The sequence below is a fragment of the Pithys albifrons genome, chromosome 4, assembly GCF_047495875.1.
Source record: "Pithys albifrons albifrons isolate INPA30051 chromosome 4, PitAlb_v1, whole genome shotgun sequence".
Taxonomy (NCBI): Eukaryota; Metazoa; Chordata; class Aves; order Passeriformes; family Thamnophilidae; genus Pithys; species Pithys albifrons.
The window spans coordinates 49,698,269-49,724,771 of NC_092461.1; the positions used below are offsets into that span (position 1 = coordinate 49,698,269).

The 26,503-nt window shown below is 42.7% G+C and overlaps 1 protein-coding gene across 1 annotated transcript; it reads left to right on the forward strand.

The window, feature by feature from the left end:
* Positions 1-3,753: 3,753 nt before the first annotated feature.
* Positions 3,754-19,216, forward strand: PABPC1 (poly(A) binding protein cytoplasmic 1). Its single transcript, XM_071554068.1, has 15 exons — positions 3,754-4,425; positions 8,672-8,865; positions 8,956-9,071; positions 10,588-10,727; positions 12,000-12,094; positions 13,578-13,715; positions 13,796-13,891; positions 14,299-14,571; positions 14,746-14,839; positions 15,002-15,112; positions 16,056-16,210; positions 16,639-16,723; positions 16,907-17,037; positions 17,324-17,419; positions 18,779-19,216. The coding sequence occupies exons 1-14, from the start codon at positions 4,233-4,235 to the stop codon at positions 17,414-17,416; spliced, it is 1,914 nt and encodes a 637-aa protein (XP_071410169.1). The 5' UTR covers positions 3,754-4,232; the 3' UTR covers positions 17,417-17,419; positions 18,779-19,216.
* The last annotated feature ends 7,287 nt before the right edge of the window (positions 19,217-26,503 follow it).

Here is a 26,503-nt window from a genome sequence, read left to right on the forward strand (position 1 = left end):
GTTTTAGCTTTCACAATCCCATTTTAGCACATGGCATTGCTCTGTTGCTGAATAGAAAAGGAAAATGCTGAGATGTAAAAATGATCAAGCAGCTCCTGAAACCAGAATAGTGTGTGTATTCTGAAAAATAAAACCTTCTTTTTAACATTAACTATGAGCTGTTTTAAATAATTTTTTAAAAATGGTCTTCAATATTGGCACTTCACAGATACAATTTAACAATGCTTCCTGTGGCTAACTATAAAGCTGGCTTTGCATAACTTTCAACAGTTTAGTACAATTCATTGTGTATCAAAAATTCATAATTCCTAGGCAACAGAATGAAAATTTATTGAAGTCTGAACAAATTTCAATAACTCCCTTACTTCCATGATAGCCTAGAATAAAAAAAAGGTAATTGCATTCACAAATCATTGGCACAAAAATCTTTTATCAGCTTAGAGTTTTAAATTACAAAGGATCTTTATTTACCTTTGGTAGGGCTCCTGTTTCAAAAACATGTATCTGTGTAGTCTGAAATATTAACTAATTGCCATCATGGAAAAATAAATGTGTACGAGTTACTCTTTTTCCTGCTAGTTCTATGAATATGGAGCTGAAAGGAGGCAAGACATGCAACAGGTAACTCATTTCATCTTGATTGCAAAAACACTTCAAAGATTTATAATTAAACAGTTACTGTCCCTCATTCAAGTCCTGTTTGACTTAGATTCCCTGACGCTGACAAAGGAAACACGGAGTTTTATCTTCCAGCTAAACCTCAAACCTGGGGTTTCAAAGAACTAGTTTCTGCTAAGAAAGCCAAGTTCCAGGCCCAGCCACACACGTGTAACACCTGCAAGGACAGACATACACTGGGCCTGGGCAAGAAGCACAGATGATGAGAGGCTCTCTACAGCAACTTCTATCAGTCACCATGTAGAACTTGAGAGCAGCAGAGCTAAAATGGATCTTGGAGAGACCCGGATAAGAATATCAGGTAATATAAGGGCTCTGCTGCCAGGATCCCTCACAGGCCCTAAATCTCACCTGGGGCTCTGGACTGCAGTCCTGGGTGGGCAACTGGCAGAACTGAGCACAAGTACCAAAATCCTTTATGAGATTTAATCCTAAATTACTACTAGAATTTTGCAGCACCAGAATCTAAAGTTTAATGCAAATCTTGTGTTTCAGCCATAAAATTGTGCTTTCTTGTTTCCTTAAAAGGCTTAGGCCACATCTTGAAAAGTAAGTTTGTTATAGGAGGAGGACAAGATAATTGTTTTGGGCACCAACAGCTAACTATATCCACTTCCTCCTGTGAAGGGGCTTTTTCTTATAAAGGGTATCCACAGTCCCAATTAATACTTTACAGGTTACAAGGGTGGCAGTGGGGAGAGAGTAGACTTCAAAACTTTTACTAACAGTTACACTCCTGCTTCAGGACAAAGCCAAAGCAATGAAATCTGTGAGGACAAGACCCAAGATGCATATATGTTATTTTGCCAAGAGAACAAATATTAGACATGTTTAATTAAAAAGTTCTCATGATTTTGAACAATAATTTGAACTTTTCTGGATATCCATCTAAGGCTGAAAGTGCATTTTTACTGCCTTAGTAGCATTTAGTGTGAGAAAACTCTGAAGTCATATGTTGTTCAGAGGCTAACTGCAAGATCACCAAAAAGTCCCTCTCTGCTGAACAGAACTCACAAATTTTAAGAACTGGGTAAAGCAGGAGAAATGCCTTACTGTGCTCTGGGCTCTATCTTGCCATCATCCAGAAGTGCTGAGGGCAGAAATGGAGCAACCCAATGTACAGAAATGAGTAGGAACACACCAAAGGAAGAAGAAACATGGAAGATTATGCCCAAGTGCCAATGACAGAGAAGTGTGAAAGAAACAGCAGTATGAAAAAGGACAGCCTGGGGAAAGGAGACATGCTGAAGAACAGAACTATGAAAAGAAGGGAGAGAACAGAAACAGTACATAATGCATCCTAGGGAGGGCATTATAAACCAGTATTTAAACTAGAGAATTTTTTTCCACAAAAATCAGAGTTTAAATTTTAATACATCAAAGCTCAGTATAAGACACTGCTGACTCTGGCCCTCTGCTTTCCTCATCTGACAGAAGCCACCACGGCTACAGCAGCGCGGGTCCCTCTGTCAGCTGCTCCAGATGGGAGATGCCGGTTCTGCCATGGGATTGGTCACCTCCAACAAGGGGCAGCGAAACTGCAGCAGCTGCCGAGTGCAAGGGGAATCCCTCACATGTGCCAGCAAAACTCGACAAGTGCTCACCTCTACAATTGAATTTGAACCCGTAATGGCAAATGCTGGTCAAAGAAGAATAAAATACATGAAATATAAAACAAGACAATAAAACAAGGTGCAAAACTGCAAACATTCTTGCTCTTCATGTTGAAACTCTGTGAAGAACAACAAAAACAAATGCACAGAAGAAAAATTACATTAAAGAGCTGTTATCTCCAAGGCTTCTGATTATCCATGATCTGGCTTCCTCCCTTACACTTGGAGCAATGCTTAGTGCAGGTGTAAGTACTTGTGCATTTGTTTAGCAGGAATGAAACACATTTGATATTTTGTGAGAATCCGAAATGTGTTTAATTAGCTAGTAATAAAAAAAAACCCACAGAAGTCTAAATCATAAGAAAATATTTTTACTTCACTGTGAAAGGGTTTGGGGCTTTTTAGGATTAGACAATCTGGCTAAAAATAAAACAAGAGTATGCCTGTGACAGAATTTCTTAAATCCACAGGACTGCTTTGGAGTTTAAGGAAAGACGGAATGTGACACAGTGCCACACTCCGTGGTGTTCGGTCACAGGCTGGATTCGATGGTCTCGGGTTTTGTCCAGCCCAATTCATTCCCCGATTCTCCGTGTGATTCTCCTTGAAAAATTCTGTACAAGTCACGACACTGCTTCGAGAAGCTTCCAAGGACACATCGTTGCCTTACACTGCCTTCCAAAACTGCCTGGGATAACGACGGGTGCCTCCCCCGCGCCGACGTGAAAAGATGCTCGGACAGCTCCTGATACCACCCAACCTGCAGCCCGCCCCGCCCCGCCCCGCCCCGCTTTGGCACGAAACAGGGACAAACCACGTTTAAGTGAAGAAAGGCCAGGGCGGGGGCCAGACCTGGACGCTGCCACTGACAACATCCCTGCGAGCCGCTCCATCCCCAAACCCTCCTCATCCCATCCCACCCCACCCCACCCCACCCCATCCCATCCCATCCCATCCCATCCCATCCCATCCCATCCCAGCCCCCCGCGTCCCGACCCCTGTCGCGCACGCGCAGAGCGCCTGCAGAAGTCCCGCCCCCTTCCTGCCCCGCGCGCTCCCCCGCGCGCTCCCCCGCGCGGCCCGGCGGAACGCGCACGCGCCGCTGCCCCGCGCCCCCGCCGTTGGCCCGCCCGGTGCGCACGCGCATTTCCACCCGCCCGCCCCCCACCGCGCACATGTGCGCGCTTCCTCGCGCATGCGCCCTGCCGCCCAACGGCCCTCCCCCGCGCGCACCGCCCCCCGTGACGCCCGCCATGCGCAGGCGCACTCCGCTCGCGGTCGCCCCCGCAGCCCCCCGCGCTCTCGCGCATGCGCCGAAACGGCCGCTCGGCGCCGGCCGCGGCGCGTGCCCCCGCCCCTGCGCGCGGGTGCGCGTGCGTAGTGCGCGCGGCGCGGTGCGTGGCGCGCGGCGCGGCGGGGGCGGGGGGGGCGGGGCGGGTATATATAGAGCGCGGCCGGGGCGGCGGCCGCCCCCTTGTCCCCCGGCCGCCGTCGGAGCTGTGTGCGCAGTGCGTGTGCTCCGGACCACCCGGACACGCCGGCCCGGCCCCGCAGCACCATTTATTACTAAAAAAATATTTAAAAAAGCCAAAAAAAATCCAAAAATCTTAAAAAACCTTTTTTAAAAAAATAATCCTCTCTTCTCATCCAACCTCCCCGAACAACCTTTCTGCAAACGGCCGGTTTGATATAAAATAACCCGGTGAAGCGAAGCCCCCGGACCCGGCGCAGCCGAGAGGAGACACAGAGCGAGCCCGACCCCGCCGAGCGCAGCACGCGCCGCCCGGAGCGCCGCGACCCCCGCCCGCCCGCCCATCCGCCGCACCCGCCGCAGCCGTTGAGTCCGAGCGGCCCCGCGCCGCCTCCGCCGGCCCCGCTCGCACCGACCGCCGCGGCCTCCGCCTCGTCAGCGCCCCCCCCGCGCCGGGAGACGGCGGCAGGATGAACCCCAGCGCCCCCAGCTACCCCATGGCCTCGCTCTACGTGGGGGACCTGCACCCCGACGTGACCGAGGCCATGCTCTACGAGAAGTTCAGCCCCGCCGGGCCCATCCTCTCCATCCGCGTCTGCAGGGATATGATCACCCGCCGCTCGCTCGGCTACGCCTATGTCAACTTCCAGCAGCCCGCCGACGGTGAGTGCCGGGCCGCGGGCGGCGGCGGAGCCATGTTTGTCCCCTCCCCGCCGCCCCGGCCGCCGCCCCGCATCCATTTTGCCGACCGGGACGGGGCGGCTCCGGCGGGGCGCGGGGGGAAGTTGGCGGTGGGGCCGGCGCTCACACGCGGCCCGGGCCGCCCGCGCCTCGTGGCGGCCGCAGCAGCAGGGGGGGGAGGCGCTTCCGCGTACCGAGAGCGGCCGCGGCGATGGGCGGGGGGCGCCCCGGTTCCCGGACAGGGGGCTGTGCGGGCGGCCCTTCCCGTCCCTCCGAGATAAAGGGTGGCTTGAGGAAGGCATCGCGGTCATTACCACCCTGAACGACCGCGCAGGGGCTGGGCGTGTGTCAGCGCAGTGGCTCGCAGGCCGGCAGGAGGAAGTAGGACGCACCGGCGTGGCCGGGCAGTTCCATCCACAGCGCCCAGGCCGGAGCGTTTGTGGGAGCACCATGGCAGGGCTGTCACGTGCGGGGAGGGCACGAAGCTGCTCGGGCCTCCCTGTGCTCGCTCCTCGCGTGGCAGATCCATTTCTCTTCGCACTAAACTGACGGGTTTGGCAAGTTGCGTTTTTACGAAACTTGCCATTTTCGCGAAGTGGTGGTGCTTCCCTGAAGTTCTATCGATAGCGAAACTTCCCATGTAGTTCTGGCCATGTTGACAATTCAGCTTGTTCACTTGGAGGGGGTGTCGATGAAAGAATCAGATGTTACTAGTTGGAAGTTTTATGGAGTCCAGTTTAAAGAAAAATAGTACAGTTAAGTAAATAGCTTTGTATTATAATGGTTTTATTTTCAAGGACATGGAAGTGAGAGACTTAAATTACAAATTTTTCAAGCAGTTAAATTAACTGTCTCTCAAAATTGGCTTTAGCATAACAGCCATCATCAGATCAGACTTTGGGGTACTGATAATATCTGTATGTAAGTAGTAAAAGTTGGTGCCTCATCTTAATAAATAGATATTCCACTTAATATCAGCTCGCTCAGTGCAGAGAGCTTTTGATTTATTCAGCCATTGTTTAGGATGACACGATTTGAGTGCTTGTTTTGACATGCTTTGATTTCATTCAATAAAAGTGTATGGTACAGTTTCTCAAAAAGGTCACTACTCGATATGTCAGGACAGAAGCTGAAGGTAATTTAAATGCTTCTCCTTAGTATTGACAGAATCTTATAAGGGCCAACTTTACATTGTCATTAGTTGAGCAAGCAGTACATTTTGTGACTTGGTTTGTAATTTGTCAGATGTGGGAACAAATACACCTTTTTCACCTGCGCAGTGCGTAATTCAGTTTGAGAGTCTGCTGATACTCCAGATGTTGTATTTTTCCAGCTTTGGGAAACACGTGCTTTTTTTTATAACCAGTTCAGCTAAAAGTGTTTCTCTTCTGTATCAAACCTGAATCTAGCATGTATCTGAAAGCACTTGTTTACAATATATTTCAACGATACTGCGTGATTATACTTTTTCAACATTTTTAGAATTGGATACTCTTTACAAACACCTACAAAGTATTTGCCGGTCTTTTCTTTTTTAATAGATCATCGTCTGAAACTATGAAGTAGGAGCTCTGAGAATGAATGGCTATTCTTACAGTAATACTGGTTTCATTTTGATTCCAAAATGCGTTTTCTTGGTTTAGCCAAATTTTTAGCTACATGTCAGGCCTATTAAACAGTCAGTAACAACTAGCTTCGGTTTTGAAAAATGCCTTTGAAGGTGTGCTTGGCATTACCAGCTGTCTGTAAACTGGGGATCTCAGAGCTCTTCCAAAAACTAATTAGACCTGATGACACATTTGTGAGGTATGTACACGTTTCATAGTTGTGACTTTCCTGAATTTGAGTCATAGTCTGGAATAAAACTCAGGCAATCTTGTTTAATCACTAAACTAGAAATATTCTTGAGTAATCTGAAACTTCAGAGTACTTCAGATTTTTAGAAAGGTTATGTTTCCAGAGGTTATTATTTCATAACTATTTACATTTAGCGTGGGTTAGCATTAAGTGTATATTCTGTGTGATTTTGAAGTTGTTAAAGTGGACTGTCCAGTTGCTCACGACTAAAATGGGAGCTGGTGAGTCATTCAGAGCTCCAGCAGAATCAGCAGAAGTGCAGCACGGGTAGGTGTGTCCATCGGTTACAAGTCCCCTGCTGAACGGAGCTGGCTCCTGCAACCGGTACAGCCTTTTATGGCTGAAATGTAATGGAGTGAGCCACCTTCATTAGCTGTGAGTTTTAGTGAAAGTAGCTTGTGTGCTGCAGATGGGTTCTAGTAGTGTTTTAAAAATCAACTGTGGAATGACAATGTGGTGTTGGTTAAGTGGAAATATTTAAAATTCTTGTACTTCTGCTCCGTAGGAGAGATGAGAAGAGCTGCTGAGAGTTTCCATGCTGTCCTTGTGGAGAAATTGCTCTGGTCTAAGACACAGGCTCACTATTAGTCAAGAGTGGTAATGTTTGCAAAGACTAGTAGGGACCCACTTGGAGTCAGATGGTTGGGAAATGTGTCCAGGAACACACATTTTTGAGGAGTGTCAGAATTATTCTAGAAGCAATTAGAATGAATTAAAAAAGCCTCTTTTCTAGTAAAGGAAGTCCTGTTACTACTTCTGGAAATAATGAACTGTTTGTTGCTGGGACTTTTATTGGTGCTGGCAGTAATAATTCTAATGACTTCCAGCACAATAGTGAAGTCTCATATGGTTCTACTGTGACCAGTCTGATATCCACAGTTCTTTTTTCCCTTTTTTTTTTTAACCATCTCCTCCCCCACTGCCCCTGCCTTTTGTAGTGTAAAGCTTTCCAGTGATTTTTTCCTCCTCAGTATTTAGGTTTTCTTTTCTCTCCTGCTTAACTTACATTAAAGTTTTTGAAAGCTTCATTTACTTATTTAGGAGACTGGCAATGCTTATAATTTTGTGGTAACTGTCATGTGACTATGGTAATACTATCAATAATTTTTTTCCCATGAAAATGTTAGATGTCTGTCTCTTTAACATTTACAGATGTCTTTTGGAGAGTATAATCTTACAAATTCACTTGTAATCTGAAAATGTGACAAGAATGGATGTAAAACTTGGTGTATCAGCTGAACAAGAGGCTCATTGCGAATTTTCTTCACCCATGATATGCAACAACATAGTTAAAGTTAAAAGCAGCACTTACAGAAATAAAACATTAAATAAGGGTTTCCACAATGTGGTTGGCCCTTGATGCTCCCAAGACAAGTAATTAACTGACATGGGTGCTGTTTTTTCTAAACTACGTTGGTTTCAGTCTTACTAACATCAGATTGTTCTGCTCTATGCAAATTACAGGGAAGGGAGTTAGTACCAATGGGTGTGACTTCACATATTTCTTGGGACTTCTGTCAGTGTTCTTCCAGACATAAAGGAATAATGATGAAAGAAACTGCCATACTTAGAACTGTTGTTCTTTCTTGACTTAAAACATTGCAGACAGTTCTTATTGCTTTGAAGGGACATGTGAACACAGAACAAGTCTTAATACTTCCCCTTCTAAATAAAGTGATATTTTAAATGCAGGATTTGTAAAGCTGGTTACGGAGTTCTGCTGGAAAAACTGCTCCATTGGAGTAAATTAAGTGCTAGTTTTGAATCTCTTTGAACACAATCTCTTAACCGACATTCCATCTCAGATTTTTGGTCACTAGGGAAAGAGTTGTGTGGAACAGCTGCCTGAACCAGGCTCGAACATCCACCGAGCAAAGAGATTTTTGTCAGTTTAGAGGTATTGGTGATGTAGGAGTTCTTATGTTAGTTTTTGTAAAAGGCCTCATATAGGCACAAGTTGTACCCTAAAAGCATTTTTATTGACACAAAAGACATCTGCATGATATGGGCGGGGCCTGCTGATACTCACAAATGTTTAAAATTTAGGAACTGCTACCACTCCCTGCATTTTCTCCTGTCACTGTGCCATCTTTTCATAGTGGGTTCCAGTCCTATTGGCTACTGGGACTTTTACAACTTGCTCAGCTGACTTGTCCTCCTTTGTACACGCAGCTTTCGCTGAGGAGGTTCCAATGTTTTCATTCGTGTACAGCAGAGTGGGGTCTACTGACATTGGAGGTTTGAGTTTGCACCTTGGTGTTGGTTCTGGACTTGAAATAGTAAAAATATGATTAAGAATTGTGCTCAGAATGGTATTTGTGTGTGTATTAAGATAACTTTAGCATTTTCTACTAATTCCATGTTTTTCCAGCTGAACGAGCTTTGGATACCATGAACTTTGATGTCATTAAAGGCAAACCAGTGCGCATCATGTGGTCTCAGCGCGACCCATCCCTACGCAAAAGTGGTGTAGGAAACATCTTCATCAAAAACTTGGACAAATCAATTGATAACAAAGCTTTGTATGACACCTTTTCTGCTTTTGGGAACATCCTGTCTTGTAAGGTCAGTGGAAAATAAATTGGTTTGAAACAAACTCCTCTATTTATGCTGGAAACATTCTGTGGGTATTACAACAAGGTTTTTCATTAATAGGTGGTATGTGATGAAAATGGATCCAAGGGTTATGGATTTGTACATTTTGAGACACAAGAAGCTGCAGAAAGAGCTATTGAAAAAATGAATGGTATGCTGCTTAATGACCGCAAAGTGTAAGTACATAAATACATAGTCTGGAATCAACAAACTGAAATTCATTTTACAGCAAATAAAGGTTTAAGCTTACTGAGGAAAGGCAGGTTGTTCATTTTTTGGATGAAACTTAGAGTTAACTGAAACTTAGAGTCATTGGCACTGAAGAGCAGTCAGATGACACTAATGTTTTTATATGAACATCTGTTAATAGGCATATCTAGGGAGCAGAAAATAAAACATAGAGAAGCATAATGTTTTAAACATCATCAGTGTTCCACACTGTAGGAAGGAAGTTATTTGGCTACTTGGTTAGTGATATTTAAGGTGAGGGAGTGAGTGTGCCTCACAGCCATGCCTTAGCCATCATTGTGGTATTTGGTATAGTTGCAAAAGAACAGCTCTGTAAATACTTGAGTGGGTATGGAAAAAGGGTAACAGAAATCAGCATCAGGTACAGTCATGGATTATTTTGTACACAGAGATGGATGGATCAAGCCACATAATAGGGAGAATGTATATTCTGAAAGTTGAGTTTTCCTGCTTGTTCTGTTCTTGACAGACATACTGTGTGTTGGGTTTTTTTATTCAGCATCCATCCTTATACAAACTTGATTAGTAAAAAAAAGGTAAGCACATGGCTAAAATACATCATGAGAGTTAATTTTGCTTTGAATTCCTCTAGGGTTAGGCTTTTAGAAGTAAACTAAAGCATTTTGGTCACTATCCAAATCTGCTGAATACATTGCACTGTCATTCTTACTATTTTGATTTTGATAAATTGGGGGAAGTTATCGAAGTTAAAAATTATCAGGATTCTGTGTGCTACTTGATTGCATTTGCCACATTTGAAGAAGTTGGCCAAGTCTGCTACAGTTGGCATCAGTATCAGCTACGTACAGCCTGTGCTAGAGCAGGTCCTTGGGCAGCAGAATCTTGTGTTCAAGTTCTGTTCTTTCTCTGGTGGTATGAACTGACCTTTGGTGTTCCCAGCCAGTTTGCAGTGGTATTTGACTAAAGAGCATGTTGAACTATTTTATTTCACTATGTCTGTTAAAAAAAACATTGTGTTTGACATAGGCTGGAAAGGTGTGTAAGGCAGTGGGTGAGGTTAGTTAAATATCCCTTGCCTAAAAGCTGAATCAGAGAGCAATAACTGCTTTAAGGCTGCCAAGGTTTTAGTATGGCAGAGGGATTATGCTGATATCTAGAATTTCTGTTTGGCCTCTTTACTTAGTACTCTTTTCATTCTCCAGCTCCTGTTGTCAAAGGCTGTTTTGTAAGAATGAACAATCTCGCCAATGGCTTGAAAGCGTTTTCATGCTTAGTAAATGTGATAAACTTGCTGATGTAGCAAAGGATAGTGGAATTGTTTTTCTGATGGAGTTTTACTGTAAATAATTTATCTAAAGAATTTCATACCTATAGTGAACGTGACTGATTAAGAATAAAATATTATGCCAGATGATCAAAGTAAATTTTTAAACCTTGACAGACTTGCTTTAATCTATATTATTCTGTCCTTTCTGCAACTAGGTTTGTTGGACGGTTTAAATCACGAAAGGAACGCGAGGCAGAGCTTGGAGCCAGAGCAAAGGAATTCACCAATGTTTATATCAAAAATTTTGGAGAAGACATGGATGATGAGAGACTTAAGGAACTCTTTGGCAAGTTTGGTAATGTCTTAAAGTTTATATAAACACAAGTAAACTTGAGCTTACTTTTTATCTTATCTGTGCAGTGTCTTGCAATACAAAGAATCAGCTGGCTGTCTGATGTTGATTTAAATTAGTGATAAAGAGTACTGAAAAGCTGGTACTTAATACCAGTTTCAGATTCACAAGTGCCATAATAGCCAAATTTGAAATAGGCAGAACAGCATATAAAATCCCACCATAAGAATTGTTTCAGATAATCTGAAAATGGTGTGTCCACAAACAGTCTTGAATGGGTTCCGCAATTTTATGAAAGTTGCAAATGGAAGCTGCAAGTGGAAGCCTTCTCTGGTTTAGTACAAGTGGATGTTACGAAAACTCTGCAGGGTGCGTGACAAATGAGTTTGCTATTGCCTTCCTTGACCTGCAGACTTAGTCACATGGTGATGGTTGACCTAATACAAAATTACAAGGAGCTACTCCAGTGCCAAGCTATTGATTCTGCCTTGATCCTCTGTTCCACAAGGCAAATTCTGGCAGGCATGACCATGATCTAGGAACATATACCATGTGTCACAATTGAAATAGGAAATGGCAAACACCTTAATGCAGTTACACATTCTTCACATTTTATTTTCAACCTCAGCTGTTTTTTTCTTCTCCAAGCTTTTGCTATTCTCCTGTGGATATCATGAAAAGCAAGAGAAAGCCTTGTACAAGAGATACCTTGTAGCAGCCCTAAGCAATATTTACAGGAAATTCCTTTCTGCTATTGAAGTATCTGTGGTTGAAACACTGGCAAATTTAGCTGATACCGCAGCTAAATTAGCTACTCCCAATTGAAAACTGCAGTTTTCAAAGGTTTGGAATTGCTGAACTGGGATGGTGTTTCAGCAGGATAAGTGGTAAAGCACATACCCAATTGCAAGGCTTCCTCTCTGGCTTTCAGTGCCTGTTTCAAAGGATGGAAGCACTAGTGCTTTTTAAATGTTATAATCTTCAATGATAAAAACAATTTCATTCACTTTGAGGTGAAATTTTTATCCCATTTTGGTTGAAAATACAGTAGGAAAGAAACTCAGCCTGGCAGACTACAGCCATAATGGCTGAAGTTCAACACTGGGGCAAATTAATAATTTCATATTAGTGGATGGCATTTAATAGATACTATTATTGGTGCAGGAGTCCTTTGTAATACAAGTGAAATTAAGTGTTAAGACTTCTAGAAAGGATGTTCAAAAGAGAAAAGAATACACTCTGTATATGAAGCATAAGTATGTCATTCTGTTTTAGGTCCTGCCCTAAGTGTGAAAGTTATGACTGATGAGAGTGGAAAATCCAAAGGCTTTGGCTTCGTTAGTTTTGAAAGACATGAAGATGCCCAAAAAGTAAGCTTGTGGACTTCATTGTAGATATTCAGTAACTGAGACCCAAATAATGTGTTTCACTGAGTGATTTGAAATCTTGAAAATTCATTTAGGTTGTTTAATTGATCAAGGACACTGCAAAAGAAAGTGTTCTCTTCCTAGATGACTTAGCAGAGTTTCTGTCATTTAGAAGGCTTTTCTATGAGCAAATGTCAGTTGATCTGAGAGAACCCATTAAGTCAAGATACTCTGAGACTGTTGGAGCTAGTGTAGAAATGGGGAAATCCTGAATAATTCAATAACTTGTAGTTGGGCTTAAAGGTCTCAATGATATTTGGACTTCACTCGTGCTGGGCAGCACACAAGTGTCGTAAATTACTACATCTCTGCAAAACTGAGATGAATCATTGGATCCAATTTGATTGCACAAAATGTTTGTGTAAGGCAGAAAGGATTATGGTTTCACACTTAAGCTCTGCAAAGTCAGCAGGAAGGCCATTAGTTTTATAGGACGTGTTTGGCACAGCTGTAAGAAAATAGTCATGGAGCCCTGTGATGTTGCTTTTGCTCTGAAGGGTGACTTTGGAAGAAGGGTCCTTTTTATTCATGTATATGTCTATAACATGCCAGTATGCTGCTTTGATATGTCAGTTAACTGTAGCAATAGGGATACAGCATCAGGAGAGAAACTCAGTGCAGAACAAATGGCAACAAAGTTTGCTTTTCAAAAGACATTTTGGTGATTTGTCAGTACTCCAAGTGTACAAGCAAAGAGATTGGAACTAATCTGGTCTGTCTTACATTTACATTTTTCAGTCTTGCCTACAGTCATCAATGATTGTTTCACAGTAGTCAGAATCATGGGTTGGGTGTGTTAAACAATATAAAATTCTAACATCTCTGTAAATGCATGTCTAATGCCTTAGATCATGAACACGTACAGTAAACTGGTGACTTCTGGCTTTAAATTAGTTGAATAAATCTGTGCCAGAGTTTTCACACCTTAATAGTTGTAATTGAGAACAGTATAAAGGAAAAAAGTTCATATTTTCATACTTTAATTCATAAGGAAATATTCAAATTTTAAGAAAAAGCCATATTGTATAGAACGATCTGGTAGATGCTAGTTTCAGATGTTACTTTTAAAGACAGAACTAGGTGAATTAGATATTTTCAACTTAATTTGCGTAATTTTCTCTGCCTTTAGCAAGATATGGTTGGAGAAATAGTTCTTGTGCCACTTGGGGTTTTTTCACTCCGGCTTCATTTTATTTTGCATCCTCGTAACTTGTTAACAGGACAGAAGCATACTTGGAAAGCAATTTCCCCATTACTTTAAGTGGGGAAATCTTGGGGTATTTTGTTTCAGTTAGTGATATTTTAAGATGGATTGGCTCTTCTGCTGGAATCTGAATTTAAACTTTTACATTTGAATTGCATTTTTTTGTACATCTAAAAAACAGTGCAGTACAAAGTGTTGCTAACCTTTTGTTTATTCATGAAGGCTGTAGATGAAATGAATGGCAAAGAGCTCAATGGGAAACAAATCTACGTTGGCCGGGCTCAGAAAAAGGTGGAAAGACAGACTGAGCTGAAGCGCAAGTTTGAACAAATGAAGCAGGACAGGATCACCAGATACCAGGTTCAGTTTTAATTCAAGAGGACTACCTTTGTTATATGGCAGAACACCTGCTTTCAAAAATAACTTGCCTGTTTTCTTAGGGTGTAAACCTTTATGTGAAAAATCTTGATGATGGGATTGATGATGAGCGTCTCCGAAAAGAGTTCTCCCCATTTGGTACAATCACTAGTGCAAAGGTAAAGTTCACAGATTGTGCTCATCCATTCTCTGAAAATAAACAGTGATCCTTCAAAGAAAATTATTTCATTGTCTAACAGATGTGACCCACTGTGTATCTGGACACCTGCTTTCTTGATTACTATACATCTTGGGTACATCATCCTTTCTTGTACTGATATTAATGTGATAAAAATTACATCTTTTCAGTGCAATAATATGTTCATTATTACTTCACTGAAATTTTCATCTATATTCAGTTAACAGCTAGCTGTTAATGAAGTGATAATAGTCCTTTCTTTAAATAATTCAGTAAAATAAACCCATGATCTCATTTCTAGTAATCTGGAACAAGAAACTCACACAAGCTGAGGGGATGTGACACAGGGTATTTATTTGGTTTTAAAACTCAATTTTGTATTGACAGGTCATGATGGAAGGTGGCCGCAGCAAAGGATTTGGATTTGTATGCTTTTCATCACCAGAAGAAGCCACCAAAGCAGTCACAGAAATGAATGGTAGAATTGTGGCTACTAAACCATTATATGTAGCTCTAGCTCAGCGTAAAGAGGAGCGCCAAGCTCATCTCACCAACCAATACATGCAGAGAATGGCAAGTGTAAGAGCAGTACCTAATCCTGTAATCAATCCCTACCAGCCAGCACCTCCTTCAGGGTACTTCATGGCAGCTATCCCACAGGTACGTGTAGAGATGAGTAACTGAGTGTTCTGTAACGTGTATAAAGTCTGTTTAGATGTAACAGTAAATAAAACTAGTATCATGTGTCCGTAATTTCAGCATTGTAATTTCATAGTAGAAGGGTGATGACTGTTTGCAGACAACAAAGTTATGCAATGCTTTTACATTTGGCAGACTCAGAACCGTGCTGCATACTATCCTACTAATCAGCTCGCCCAGCTTGCTAGACCTAGTCCTCGCTGGACTGCTCAGGGTGCCAGACCTCATCGTAAGTCACTTTTTTACCTGTCTAGTGATTGTGGTAAGCTTTGCAACATTTACCTTTGCACTTTGAAATACGTTTTCATGGCATTGCAGTATCAGTCTCTTCTTTGTCATGTTGTCACCATGCAGTGTTTCAGCATGTAACAACGTATTTTCTAAACTGTAGCATTCCAAAACATGCCTGGTGCTATCCGCCCAGCAGCACCCAGACCACCGTTCAGTACCATGAGACCAGCCTCTTCACAAGTTCCCCGTGTCATGTCAACACAGCGTGTTGGTGAGTTTGATTGTGCTAACTTTAGGTTTGGACTTCTCTTTCAATTTTGCTGATTCAGAATGATTTCTCAAAAGCATTCAGAAGTTCAGTGTCACATGTGGTAACACTTCCCTCCTTTTCCAGCTCTTACTAAATGAATAAGCTAATACCACCTTCTAGTAGTTGCTTTAAATACTGTCCTAGCAAAGACTCCATCTGTGATCCAGTCTCTTTAGGATGAAGCATTTTTTTTCTTAATGTGTGTGCTTTAGTAATAGTGTATGATGGCTTGTCATTTCTAAACATCGTTGTGGCAATTTTAATAATACGTCACATGTAGAAATACTGAGATGATAGAATTTCAGCTCTTTCTGCTTTGTCATAGAATACTGTGAGCCAGTATCATGTATGCAAAATCTGCACATCACTGAATGAACCAGAATTGAATTTAGTCATAGACTCAGAGTGATTTGGGTTGGAAGGGACCTTAAAGATCTAGTTCCAACCCCTCTACCATGGGGAAGGCACACTTTCCACTGGACCAAGGTAATCCAGCCTGGTCTTCAACACCTGCAGGCATGGGGAGTCTACAGCCTCTCTGCAAGCATAATTCTCTCAGAATGTATTAGATAGCTGTTTAATTCCTATAAGTATCCTTTTTAGAATGACTGACATAATGTGCTCGGAATATGGTGTCATTTAGGTAAGAATGAAATTAAAGTGGGTGTTTTCTCACAGATCTTTTTTCAATAGCATGTAAGAAAAGCAATTCATTAGTGAAGTGAAAGTAGCATCCAGCAAATTTCAAGCTTTGAACCTTCAGATATGAGTGTTGGTACAATAGTTGACAGAGTACCACTGAAATTAGATATTCAGTTTGAGTTGGCTCGTTGTGGTTTTAACTTGTACAGTTTAAACTAAATTAAAATAATTCACATACGGAATTATGTTACTATGTTTTCAGCTAATACATCGACACAAACAATGGGTCCACGTCCTGCAGCAGCCGCTACTGCAGCTACTCCTGCTGTACGCACAGTACCACAGTACAAATATGCTGCAGGAGTGCGTAATCCTCAGCAGCATCTTAATACACAGCCACAGGTTGCTATGCAGCAGGTATGGCATTTTAGGAACTGCTCCATGCTTTTACTGATGTTTTTTGCCGAGGGAGTGGGAGTGGGGTACTTGCAATTAAGAGTTGTCTTTCTAAAATTCGGACTGTATTGTGGCAGCAGAGTAAAAGCATTGTGGTGTTAAGTATATTTCAGGTTCAACTGGGACCAGATGTGATCCTGTGCTGCTTTATACTTTCTAGTTCCTTGATACCTTAGCCTAAATTCTTGTGTTTGCCCCTCAGTGGAGTGGTTGATAATAACCTTGAACATCACTCAGCTCTGACCAGTACCATTTGATTAAATTGACTTTTTTGTAATTTCTTCTTTGCTTCTGGCAGTGTAGGGCTTGTTTATGCTGAGTTGTTAAATATTGGATATTTGAAGCTTTACTAGAATTTAATTTTCCAATGGTGTCAAATTAATTTGCAGCCTGCTGTCCATGTGCAAGGTCAGGAACCCTTGACTGCTTCCATGTTGGCTTCTGCCCCACCACAAGAACAAAAGCAGATGTTAGGTATGTATATGATACCGTTCTCTACGTATTGTAGCAGAAGGACAGACAAAGTACTCTTTTATCAGTCTTAAAATGCAGAGTAAATGGTTTTAGCAGTAGAACAAGATGTTTGTTTCCCTTTTCCCTAAAATCTAGTCTGTTTGTCAAGTGAGATTTGTCCCTGATTAACTTTTTTATCTCTAGGTGAACGCCTATTCCCTCTCATTCAAAGCATGCACCCTACTCTGGCGGGTAAGATCACTGGTATGTTGTTGGAGATTGACAACTCCGAACTCCTCCACATGCTCGAGTCTCCTGAGTCTCTTCGTTCGAAGGTAGGCGAACTTTTGCCTTACGCTGGTTTGGTCAATGGTGAAGCCTCACTGATCAGACAAGTGTTTATTCTGGCAAAGTGGAGCAGCAGCAATGCAGCAGTTGCTCAGGGCAAGAGGAGCTCCTTCACAGGGTGGCAGTCACTGAACTGTATTGTTATCATCTTTTTTTTTTTGTTCCTTAACAATGCAGACATTGTTTGTATGTATAATGTACACTGTATTATTAACTTAAGGATAGAGAAATTGCTAAACTTTCCTTAACTAATTTTTCTTTTTTACTTAACAGGTTGATGAAGCTGTAGCCGTACTACAAGCCCACCAAGCTAAAGAGGCTGCTCAAAAGGCAGTTAATAATCCCACTGGAGTTCCAAGTGTTTAATAAGTAAGTCTTTGAGCCCTCTAGTTTCATAGGCTGACTGGGGCAATAGTCTTTGGTCCATGGCTTTATAAGCAGCATGTGTCCAGGCCCTTTATCATCTACAGCCACAGAGAGTAGCAGCTGTGGCAAACAAATTTCTGTGCTCACTCCTGTGGTCCAGTTCTGCAGCTCTTGGTTAGTAAAAGCTACTGACATACCTTGTGTTTTTAGCTGGTACTAGAGCATTGTTTTTAACAGCACATTAGGTGGAATTAGTTCTAGGCATGTGTGCAAAAATGGGCAGTTGTGACAAATGCCATTATTCATACTGTTGTTTGAAAGGAACTTGTGGAATTGAATTAAGCTCAAAGTTGGACTGACCCCATTTTTTCTTAGAAATTCAATAGCTTATTTACACTGTAATTTGTATATACTTGCCAAAATCTAAAATTTTACAGTAATTGAAAACTAAACTGTAAAAATTAAGCTATATATTGTCTTGACTTCACATTTGGGTGAATTTAATTCTGTCAATTAAAATACTGATTTTTCCTTACTGCCTTTTGTGGGGTTGTTATCATAATTGTGCATGACAGAGCCAGAACCTTTACAATTTTGACAGGGGGAAATGTGAATAATAATAAAACAATATTTATAATAATCAACATCTTCAGTAAATACTGAGGATAAAAAGTAATCTATTACCTCTTCAGTCTAGTTAGGTTTTTGCCTGTTTGTGAACTTACTTTTCCACATTTGTAGTTATCATTTGAAGATGCCTGATTTAACATTTGATCACACAGAATTTTCTTTTTTTATGGTGTTTTAATTTCTGCTGTTTTCCTTTTGGAGGCAGAACTTGAGTTGTATTTTGTATACGTTTCTTTTGTTTTTCCTTTTTTGCTAGTGACAGTTTCACACCAGAGATAAACAAGTGCTGAATAATTTCTCTCCTAAACTAAGATGCCCAGACTTCGAGACCATTATTCCATCTGCTCTGTTATGTTTTAGTAAATGGAAATTGAAAATACAATTGGGGGTAGTTAATCTGATGAGCCTCAGTCTGCTTGGCCTCAAGAGTAGAAGTGACTTGCAGTTAAGTGAGTCACAGTAACAAACATTGTGTTTAGGCATTGTCTGAAGCTGTGCTATGTGAAATACTGTTCAGTTCTAGAGCCAGTTTTGTCTTGCCAGGGATCACAGACGTTTTATACTTTACTTTGGTGTCTGTAGAAACTGATCAACTGCTTGTAAAAAACTTTGGTGTGATGGATTCCATGAAAGCCCAGAGTGCTGTCTGGCATTCAGCTGCAGACAGCATGTCAGGAAACATAAGGTGATGCTGTAATTGTAGAACCTAACAACCTTGTTTTTTGTTTGCAGAAATATCCGGGACTACAATCTAGAACTTCGCTTCACCGAAGAAAAAAAAAATCTAAACATGGAAAAACTATTAAATATTGAGAAAAACATTGCAAAATATAAAAGAAATAAAAAAAGGAAAGGAAACTTTGAAGCTTACGTACAGAGCAACGCCAGGGCTAGCAAAACAAATGCTAGTCCTAGATTACTTATTGATTTAAAATTTAAAAAAAATAGTAAAATAAAAAATACAAATTAATGTTTTATAAACCCGGGGAAAAGAATTTTCAGCACAGTACAAAAATTTAAAGCATTCCTTTCTTTAATTTTGTAATTCTTTACTGTGGGAAAGCTCAGAATATCACCACTGTTTAGTTGACAGTGGAATTGATAGCTGAGCAAAGAAACATAATTTGGATTATAAAATTCTTGGTTTAATAAAAATTCCTTAAACACTGACTTGTTTGTGTTGGTCTCTTTTGTACTTCTCATAGTATCATTCAGAATGCCAAAAACATACTCTGCAGCATGTTTTAGTGATTTGTAAGGAAGATTAGAATCCATATAGGCACCTGTTACTGATAATATAAACTTAGGCATTAAAACCTATTAAAAGAGCAGTGAGATCCATATCTGTGTTTTAAATCCCTAAGAGGACAACATCTGGATTTTGTCATTATCTAATTAGGAATAGACCTTTAAAATACCCTCTTTGAGATGACCAGGAAGAAATGCTATTATAAAATACCTGTGTTGGAATTGTGTAATGTACCAACACATGATCCCATCTGTCCACCTTCACCTGGCACTTGTTCTCAGAGGTTTTGGTGGAAGGAACAAACTCTCTGTAGGTCTCCAGGTGTGTCTGGATGGCTCACAGGCCCTGAGATGGGGGCAGGCGTGTGGATGTAAGTGAATGAGCGAGCATTGGCCACAATGGTCAGCGCTGGAAAATTCTATTACAGTGAACATACGAACACAAGGCATTCCTAGAACAAAAAAAGGTGAGGCTTCAGGTGATAGTGTATTGAAAACAATGCACAGAAACCAAAATGTGCCTTTTACATAGTAAAAATCCTGCTGTGGATGGGACTGCTTTCAGTCCTTCGAGTCAAATCTGTAATGCTGTGTTCCCCTAGCAAACATGGCTTCTGTTACCTCTTTCCTCTATTTCTGAGAGACCTATTGGTTTTAGTTTTTCTGCATCTGGAGGGTTTATTTTAATGCAATAAATCCTTAATAGGGGCAACTTTGGAAATCTCAGCTACCTGCTTGGCAGCTAAATTACTGAATTATTACTGAGGAAGAATACATTTAGGGTACTTTAAATCAGCAGCTTTGAAAATACCTGAAACTGAATGCTGTTCCTAATTTCTTAGTATTCACTACAAGTATCTTTTCCCTGACTTCCACTTGTATCACACAGCTCTGCATACAGTGAGCTTATACAAAATTTGATGGGGCTTTTTATCAAATTTCTGAATGATAATCTAGCAGCTTTACTGGCTCCAGGAACCTGCTGCCTCCTGCAAAAGGTGACCTTTCTTATCATCCTTATATATGACTGTCATAAAAAAACAGAAGGCGGTTGGTGAAGTGTTTTGTTTTGTTTTTTTTAATAAATTCTGCTTGATCTAAATCTGATTTAAGCTACAGTAGCACAAAGTAACTGTCACCATTTGGGGCTGATGAGACCTTTGGGTGTTTGTGTGTTAGTCACAAATGGCCCATGGCAGCAAAAGCAAGAAGAACCAGCACTAGCACATGAGCTATTTAATTGCTACAGGACCTTGCAGAGGTGGAAAGTTTTGCAGGATTAAAAGCTAAATGTGTAACCAAGCAACGTGTTGCAAGCATAACCAAGAAAGACAGGAGAACAAGAGCTTTTCTTGTAAAACAAACTTACACTGCAAATTAGCAGATACATAGAAGTTGTCCACCTGCAGGTGGGTTATCCTGTGGTAATGCCAGGTACTGTACGTTCTAGTCCTGAGGACTTCACTGTCACTGTCCAAGCTTGCTCAGCCCTGGCAGATGGACCTCAGGACTTAAACGGTGTGGCCAGTTCTGCGCACACCTAAAATCCACTGCGCAGGCTGGAAGGGCACACCCATGTGGGGAGAGCCCTTCCCAAATCTTCGTTCGCGAAGCCAAGCCACACACACTGCCTTGCTTGCTTTTCCCCCATTAAGAAGCGAGTACTTAAAGCAGACTTGTGGAATAGGAGGGAAGTTTTCTACATAGTTTAGCCCATAATTGGGTCTAAGCTGCTTATTCAAAATTGATAATGCAGAGAGAGAAAGGAGGTAGTGAAGATGGCATGTCGTCACTGTAGAGAAGAAAGAAAGAAGTGGCAGGGTAGGGTAAAAAGCACAAAGATCTGTTAGTCATGAAGGAAGGTATGAGCCTTAGCCACTGCAATCCAGTGGGGCTCCAGGTGCTCTGTGTAAACAATACAGATTCTATGGAATTTACAGGAAGGGGTTAGTTCATTCTGGAAGTCTGAAATCCACATTGCACTGGGGGAATGGCAATATTCTCTGTATCTATTGCAGTCAAAGCTTTCTGAAGTTCCCAAAAGACATCTCACTGAGGCCCCTAATTTTTTCCCTGTGATGACCCCCCCACCCCTTAAGGGGAGTGAACATCCCCCCATGCAAAGATATTCAGGTTTTTTTCTGTTAAGTAAATTTGAGAAATAAGCCTAGCACAGAGGTGAAATTAGTCTGGTATAAAAGAATCCTATTTAAAAATCCCTCACTTCACTATAAAAGCATTAGGTTAAGCTTATATAATTCTTACATTCAGTCCTGTCCTGATGGAGGCAGACTGGGATAGCCTTTAATGTGCAATCTTTGTGAGGTGTATGACTGGAGTTAATAATTTGTGAAGCTGGATGGTCAATCCTACAAGAGAGGCCGAATGTACAACCTTAATTTTATGTAATGTCAACTATAAAAACATTAAAACTTTGGAGACAGTTTTAAAGATCTAAAACAATTTAGCATCATAATAGAAATGCTGAAGAATCAGATGATATTAAACAATTCATTTAAGGTCTATCTAAACGCTGATACAAAGGCCTAATTATTTTCAGGAACCTCAGGGCCCTAGCAGGAAAGCCTTTCTGCTTGTTTCCCTAGAAAAGTTGTATCTTCAGTGAGTCTACTGGACTTAACTAATTTTTGTTCTGTAAGAATGAGCAAGTTGTTTAACAACCTGCCTATGGAGAAACTGAAAAAGGAAGAAAAGAGAAGGTCTTCCAGTTTGTACAAGACTTCTGTGGGTGTGTCAAGCACCAGCATCTGTACCAGCCTGAAATACTGGGTACCTTCTGTGATGGAAGAAAATAGTGAGGCAATTCTGAGGTGATCATGATGGCTTAATAAAACAAAACTATGAGCTGGTTGGGTTTATTTCTTCCCATTATTGATTACATGGTAATTCCCCACTGTATACCACAGATGCCTGTTTAATTAATATTTTTCATTTTATTTTATTTTGAAATCCCAAAGATAGCAAACAAGACATTTGTTAGTGCCTCTATCAATGTGCCTTTGGAGTGCTACTGTAAAACAATGGACCATGCTGAAAAATCGATTTATGCAATAGGAGTAGAGTACTGTTCCCTTGGGTTAACAGGCAGCCTGATGGGCAGTCGCTTCCTGCTGCCACACATTCCCTCTGCCATGTGTCAGAGGCTTACACTGATCCTCTACACCCTGCAGCCAGCCAGTGCTAAGCTGATTTTGCTGGATCCTCTGGTATTTCATTCCTTCAGTCCTTCCCTATCTTCCATCCTAACCACAGCAAAAACTTTGGAGTTCAGCAGCAGCCAGAAGCCTGAAATGAGTGGTGATTTAAATGAATTAATGGTATTATATTCACCATCAGCTTTCCCAAGCAGAATGTGGCTTTATGGGCAACTAAATCAAAGGTTTGGTGCAGGGGTAATTGGATTACACACATTCTTGCTGCTGTTCTTCTGAAGTCTAGGGAATTCAGATTTCACTGGATCCTAAGGGATGAGGGGGCAAGAGGGTGGAAATTAGGATGTTCCCAACTCTGACAATGTCATATTGCCAGGTTATGCTAATTAGGTGTCTACTCTTGAATAATTTGCATCTTCAGACCTTGCACCTTGCATTTCCTTTTTGGTAATACTGCTAATGATTGCTATGGATGACTGGATTTTCAAAGGTTGCCACTTACCATTTTGGCTTAGGAGTCTGGTCAGAAAGATTTTCTGAAATCTATGTCTAATAAACATATATCTGCTTGGAAAAACTGGGGGAAAACAACCAAAAAAAACCCCACAACCCAAAACTTCCCCCCAAACAACCAGGATTTATTCTCAACAGGTCTAGGAGTGGTGGTCCAAACTGATGTGTGAGAGACAGTCTTTGGGACTGCAATTTTCCCTAGCCTTCGCTTGATGGTTACTTGTTTCTGGTCTATCCTAGTTAGCATTAGGTAGGAACTTCCATTTCTATGATTGATCCTTCCATTGAAGTTGCTCTACACACACAAGCAACAGTTTCATTCCCTGCTGGAGTAGTTTAGACTATTCGTATCTCCTCATAGCTTCTCATGCATGAGTTGTCCCTGAGAGTCACATCTGTAAACTGGAAGCTTCCTTAATCCTGTCTCTTGCAGCTACTGGAGAGGTTTGTCACCAAAAGTAGCTCGGTTTCCCCTCCTGTAGTTTCAGGAACCAGTTTTGGGAAGAATGACAGCAGTAGAAAATTCCTTCCCATGGTCTAGAGGATAGATCCCTCTGTCTCCCTCACAATGTTTTCATTAAACTAATTCTGCAGAAGCTTCACCTGCCAGGTTGCAAAAGGGGAGATCCAGATTTGCAGTGTGGCTTGGGATGCAAATAGGAAGGCACACAGCAGCCTTGCTCAGGAGGGAAAGAAAACCCCCTCCAGAGCTCTGAGTGTGGGAAGCCTCATTTCCTGGGAAAAAAACGGGGCACCTGTGACACTGAGGGCTACAAAGCTGGCTTTGTAAGAGGGTGGTTGTGTGGGTCTTCCTGAAGTCTCCAGACTGCTTGTATTTGGCTGCACAGGTGAAGAATAAAAACAAGTCAGGTTATCAAAGATGTTATACAGTGTCATTTTGCTTACTCTACTCCATTTTATCCACGATGTCCACAGTTAATCCTTTTTCTTGAAAAACCTTGTTGCATTGGGAAGGGCTTTTCCACAGGTCATTTAGTGAGTCCCAGCCTTCCCAAAGTAATTTTATCCCCTGACAGAAAGCCTTTTGGTGAGGCTGGAGTACCACACTTGCATCAGGCCCTGGGTTGCAGGGCAGGCCTTGCAGCAGCAGTATCTCCTTGCTGATGAACTCGTTTCACCTCTTCAGCAGCACTGCTTGTGTCAGACTATGCAGACTTCCACGGTGATCCACGGGAGAAGGCCCAGTCCCACAGCACCTTTCCTTCAGGGATACCAGAAACTGCTAAAGGAAGCTGTGAAACACAGCAGGCATGAATCATTCTTGTTGCCTGGGAATAAGTGAGAAACAAAAGTCCCAGACCAGGGACAGACTTGCGATTTTAACTACACTTGACTTCCAGTGAGGCACTTTGTGAAAGAAAGAACTTTCTTTTCTTATGAACTTACTTCCTACCCCTTTCACCAGACGGTCCCTGTTTCACATGTCTTGAAAAATAGCGACTTATCATCACTTCGTAATGAATTACCCCTTCATAGTCTCCTTCACAGAGCTATTCTCAACTTCTCCCGTGCTCTGCACCGGCGTTCCAGGGCCCTGCTGGACGGCGCCCGCTGCGATCACCACTCGGGGCTCACCCACCGTCCATTCCCCCACTCTGCCCCTGACCCAGGGAGGCCCCAGGGTGCAGCCGCCTCTCACCCAGCCCCTTTTCGGAAGAGGTTTTAAAGCAAACCGCTGCTAAAGCTGTGCCCGGCCCGTCTGAGATCCGCTCTCCACCTGCGCCACCCGGCGCCTCGCTCGGTCTATCCGTCCTTCCAACCGTCCCTCTCTCCATCCGTCCCTCCTTCGGCCCCGTCGTGAAGCTGCACTTCAGCATCGCCGCCGCGGAGATGTGGGAGAGGCGCGGGGGGCGCTCGGTGGCGGGCGCGGGGCGGGGCGGGTCCACGGGTGCTGTGCTCGCAGCTGTCTGTACCCGGTGCTTTGCCCGGTGCTGTGCCCGCAGCTGTGCCCGGTGCTGTGTCCGCAGCTGTACCCGCAGCTGTACCCAGTGTGCCTGGAGGGATTCCTGCCCGGCACGGCCGGCGTCGCCGCTGGGACACTCAGGGAAGGACACCCCGAAAAGCCACAGGCTGCCGTCGGACCGCAGCCAGCCTGGGCTGTGGAATAGGAGTGGCTCTCCTGGCGCCCAGGATCCCAGGTGGGATGGGGGCAGCCACTAGTTCCGCCCCAAATCTGTGTTATTGAAGCCGTCCTTCATGCTGACACCACCACGGGGAGGATGCGCCTGGTGCCAAACTGTGCCCTGCCATCCCACCTGGCCCTCCCACCCGCCTGGTCCTCCTGACGCTGCCTTGGGGCACCTGTGTTTGCAGGGTGAAAGGCAGCAGCAGCCGAGAGGCAAATCCAAAATAAAGTCAAGGGATGCAGCAGAAGGGTATGTTAAACCTGCTTAATGGGAAAACATTGTCCCAGCAGCAGCTGTCGGTCCCAAGTGCCTCTTTTCTGTGGCCTCTGGTAGTGATGTGTAGCTGCTTAATTTGGGTCATTAATCCCTTGAACAACTCTAGAAAGTGTATGTAGGTCAGTCCAAGCAAATTGCACAGCCAGTTGCAGGATTTTTCTGGACAAGCGTCAGATCTTTCGGCCTAAGCACATAACCTCAGGTGTGACCCTTTCCACACAGGCAGTTAGAAAACAGCTGGAAGACAGGCTTGGAGTATTCCAAGGAATAGGGGGCATCAAGGAATAATGTATGGCCCAGGCAACTGAAGTGGATTATTTCAGAGTGAAATTGAGTGTTTATCTCTACTTTTGTTTTGTTCCATGTTGAGTTGCCTCTGTCCCTTTCCCCTCTATTGTTCCTCTGGCTTTCTTAGGAAAGTTAAAGGGAGCATGTCATGTTGAGCTTTTCCATGAAAGCAGAGTGGCTGCCAGCCTTCTCACTACTAGCCTGATCTCTCTGGCCACTGCCAGTCCTTGACTCCAAGTGAAATCTCTCCCAGCTTCTCCATGAATCTGGGTGCACAGTCAGTCATCTTTACCTCAACGACCCTATTTTAGGGCCCTTTTTGATGAACACTTCTCATGGTGGTGGATTAGGTATGTGCATCTTCTCTTAGCAGCCTCCTTGCCGTGCTCTCAGTTGCAGTGATAGGAGTGCTCCGAAGCAGTTTTTAAGCCAGTAAACCTGGATGGGGGTCAATCCATCCCTCCCAAGCCTGTGGGACTGCACAAGCAGTTGGCATAGCACAGCTAAAAGGCAGTTGAGTGACAGCAGGGCTGCAATGAGGAGCAATGTTTGCTAAGGTGTGCTCTTGGAGTTGCAGCCCTGCAATTCTGCTCCCAGTGGGACCTCTCACAGTAGTATTTTGCTTTGGTTAATGGAGCATTTTGGATAATCTATCTGAACTAATAAACCAGCTTATGTATTTGCTTCCTTTTTCAAAAGGCCTACTGTTTCTTGCTCAACAGGTTTTAACATCATTAGTGCTCTCAGCAAAATCTTTTCTTTCTCTGCATTCTCTGTAATTGACAGTTTGCCTCTTGCTGGGCTTTGCTACT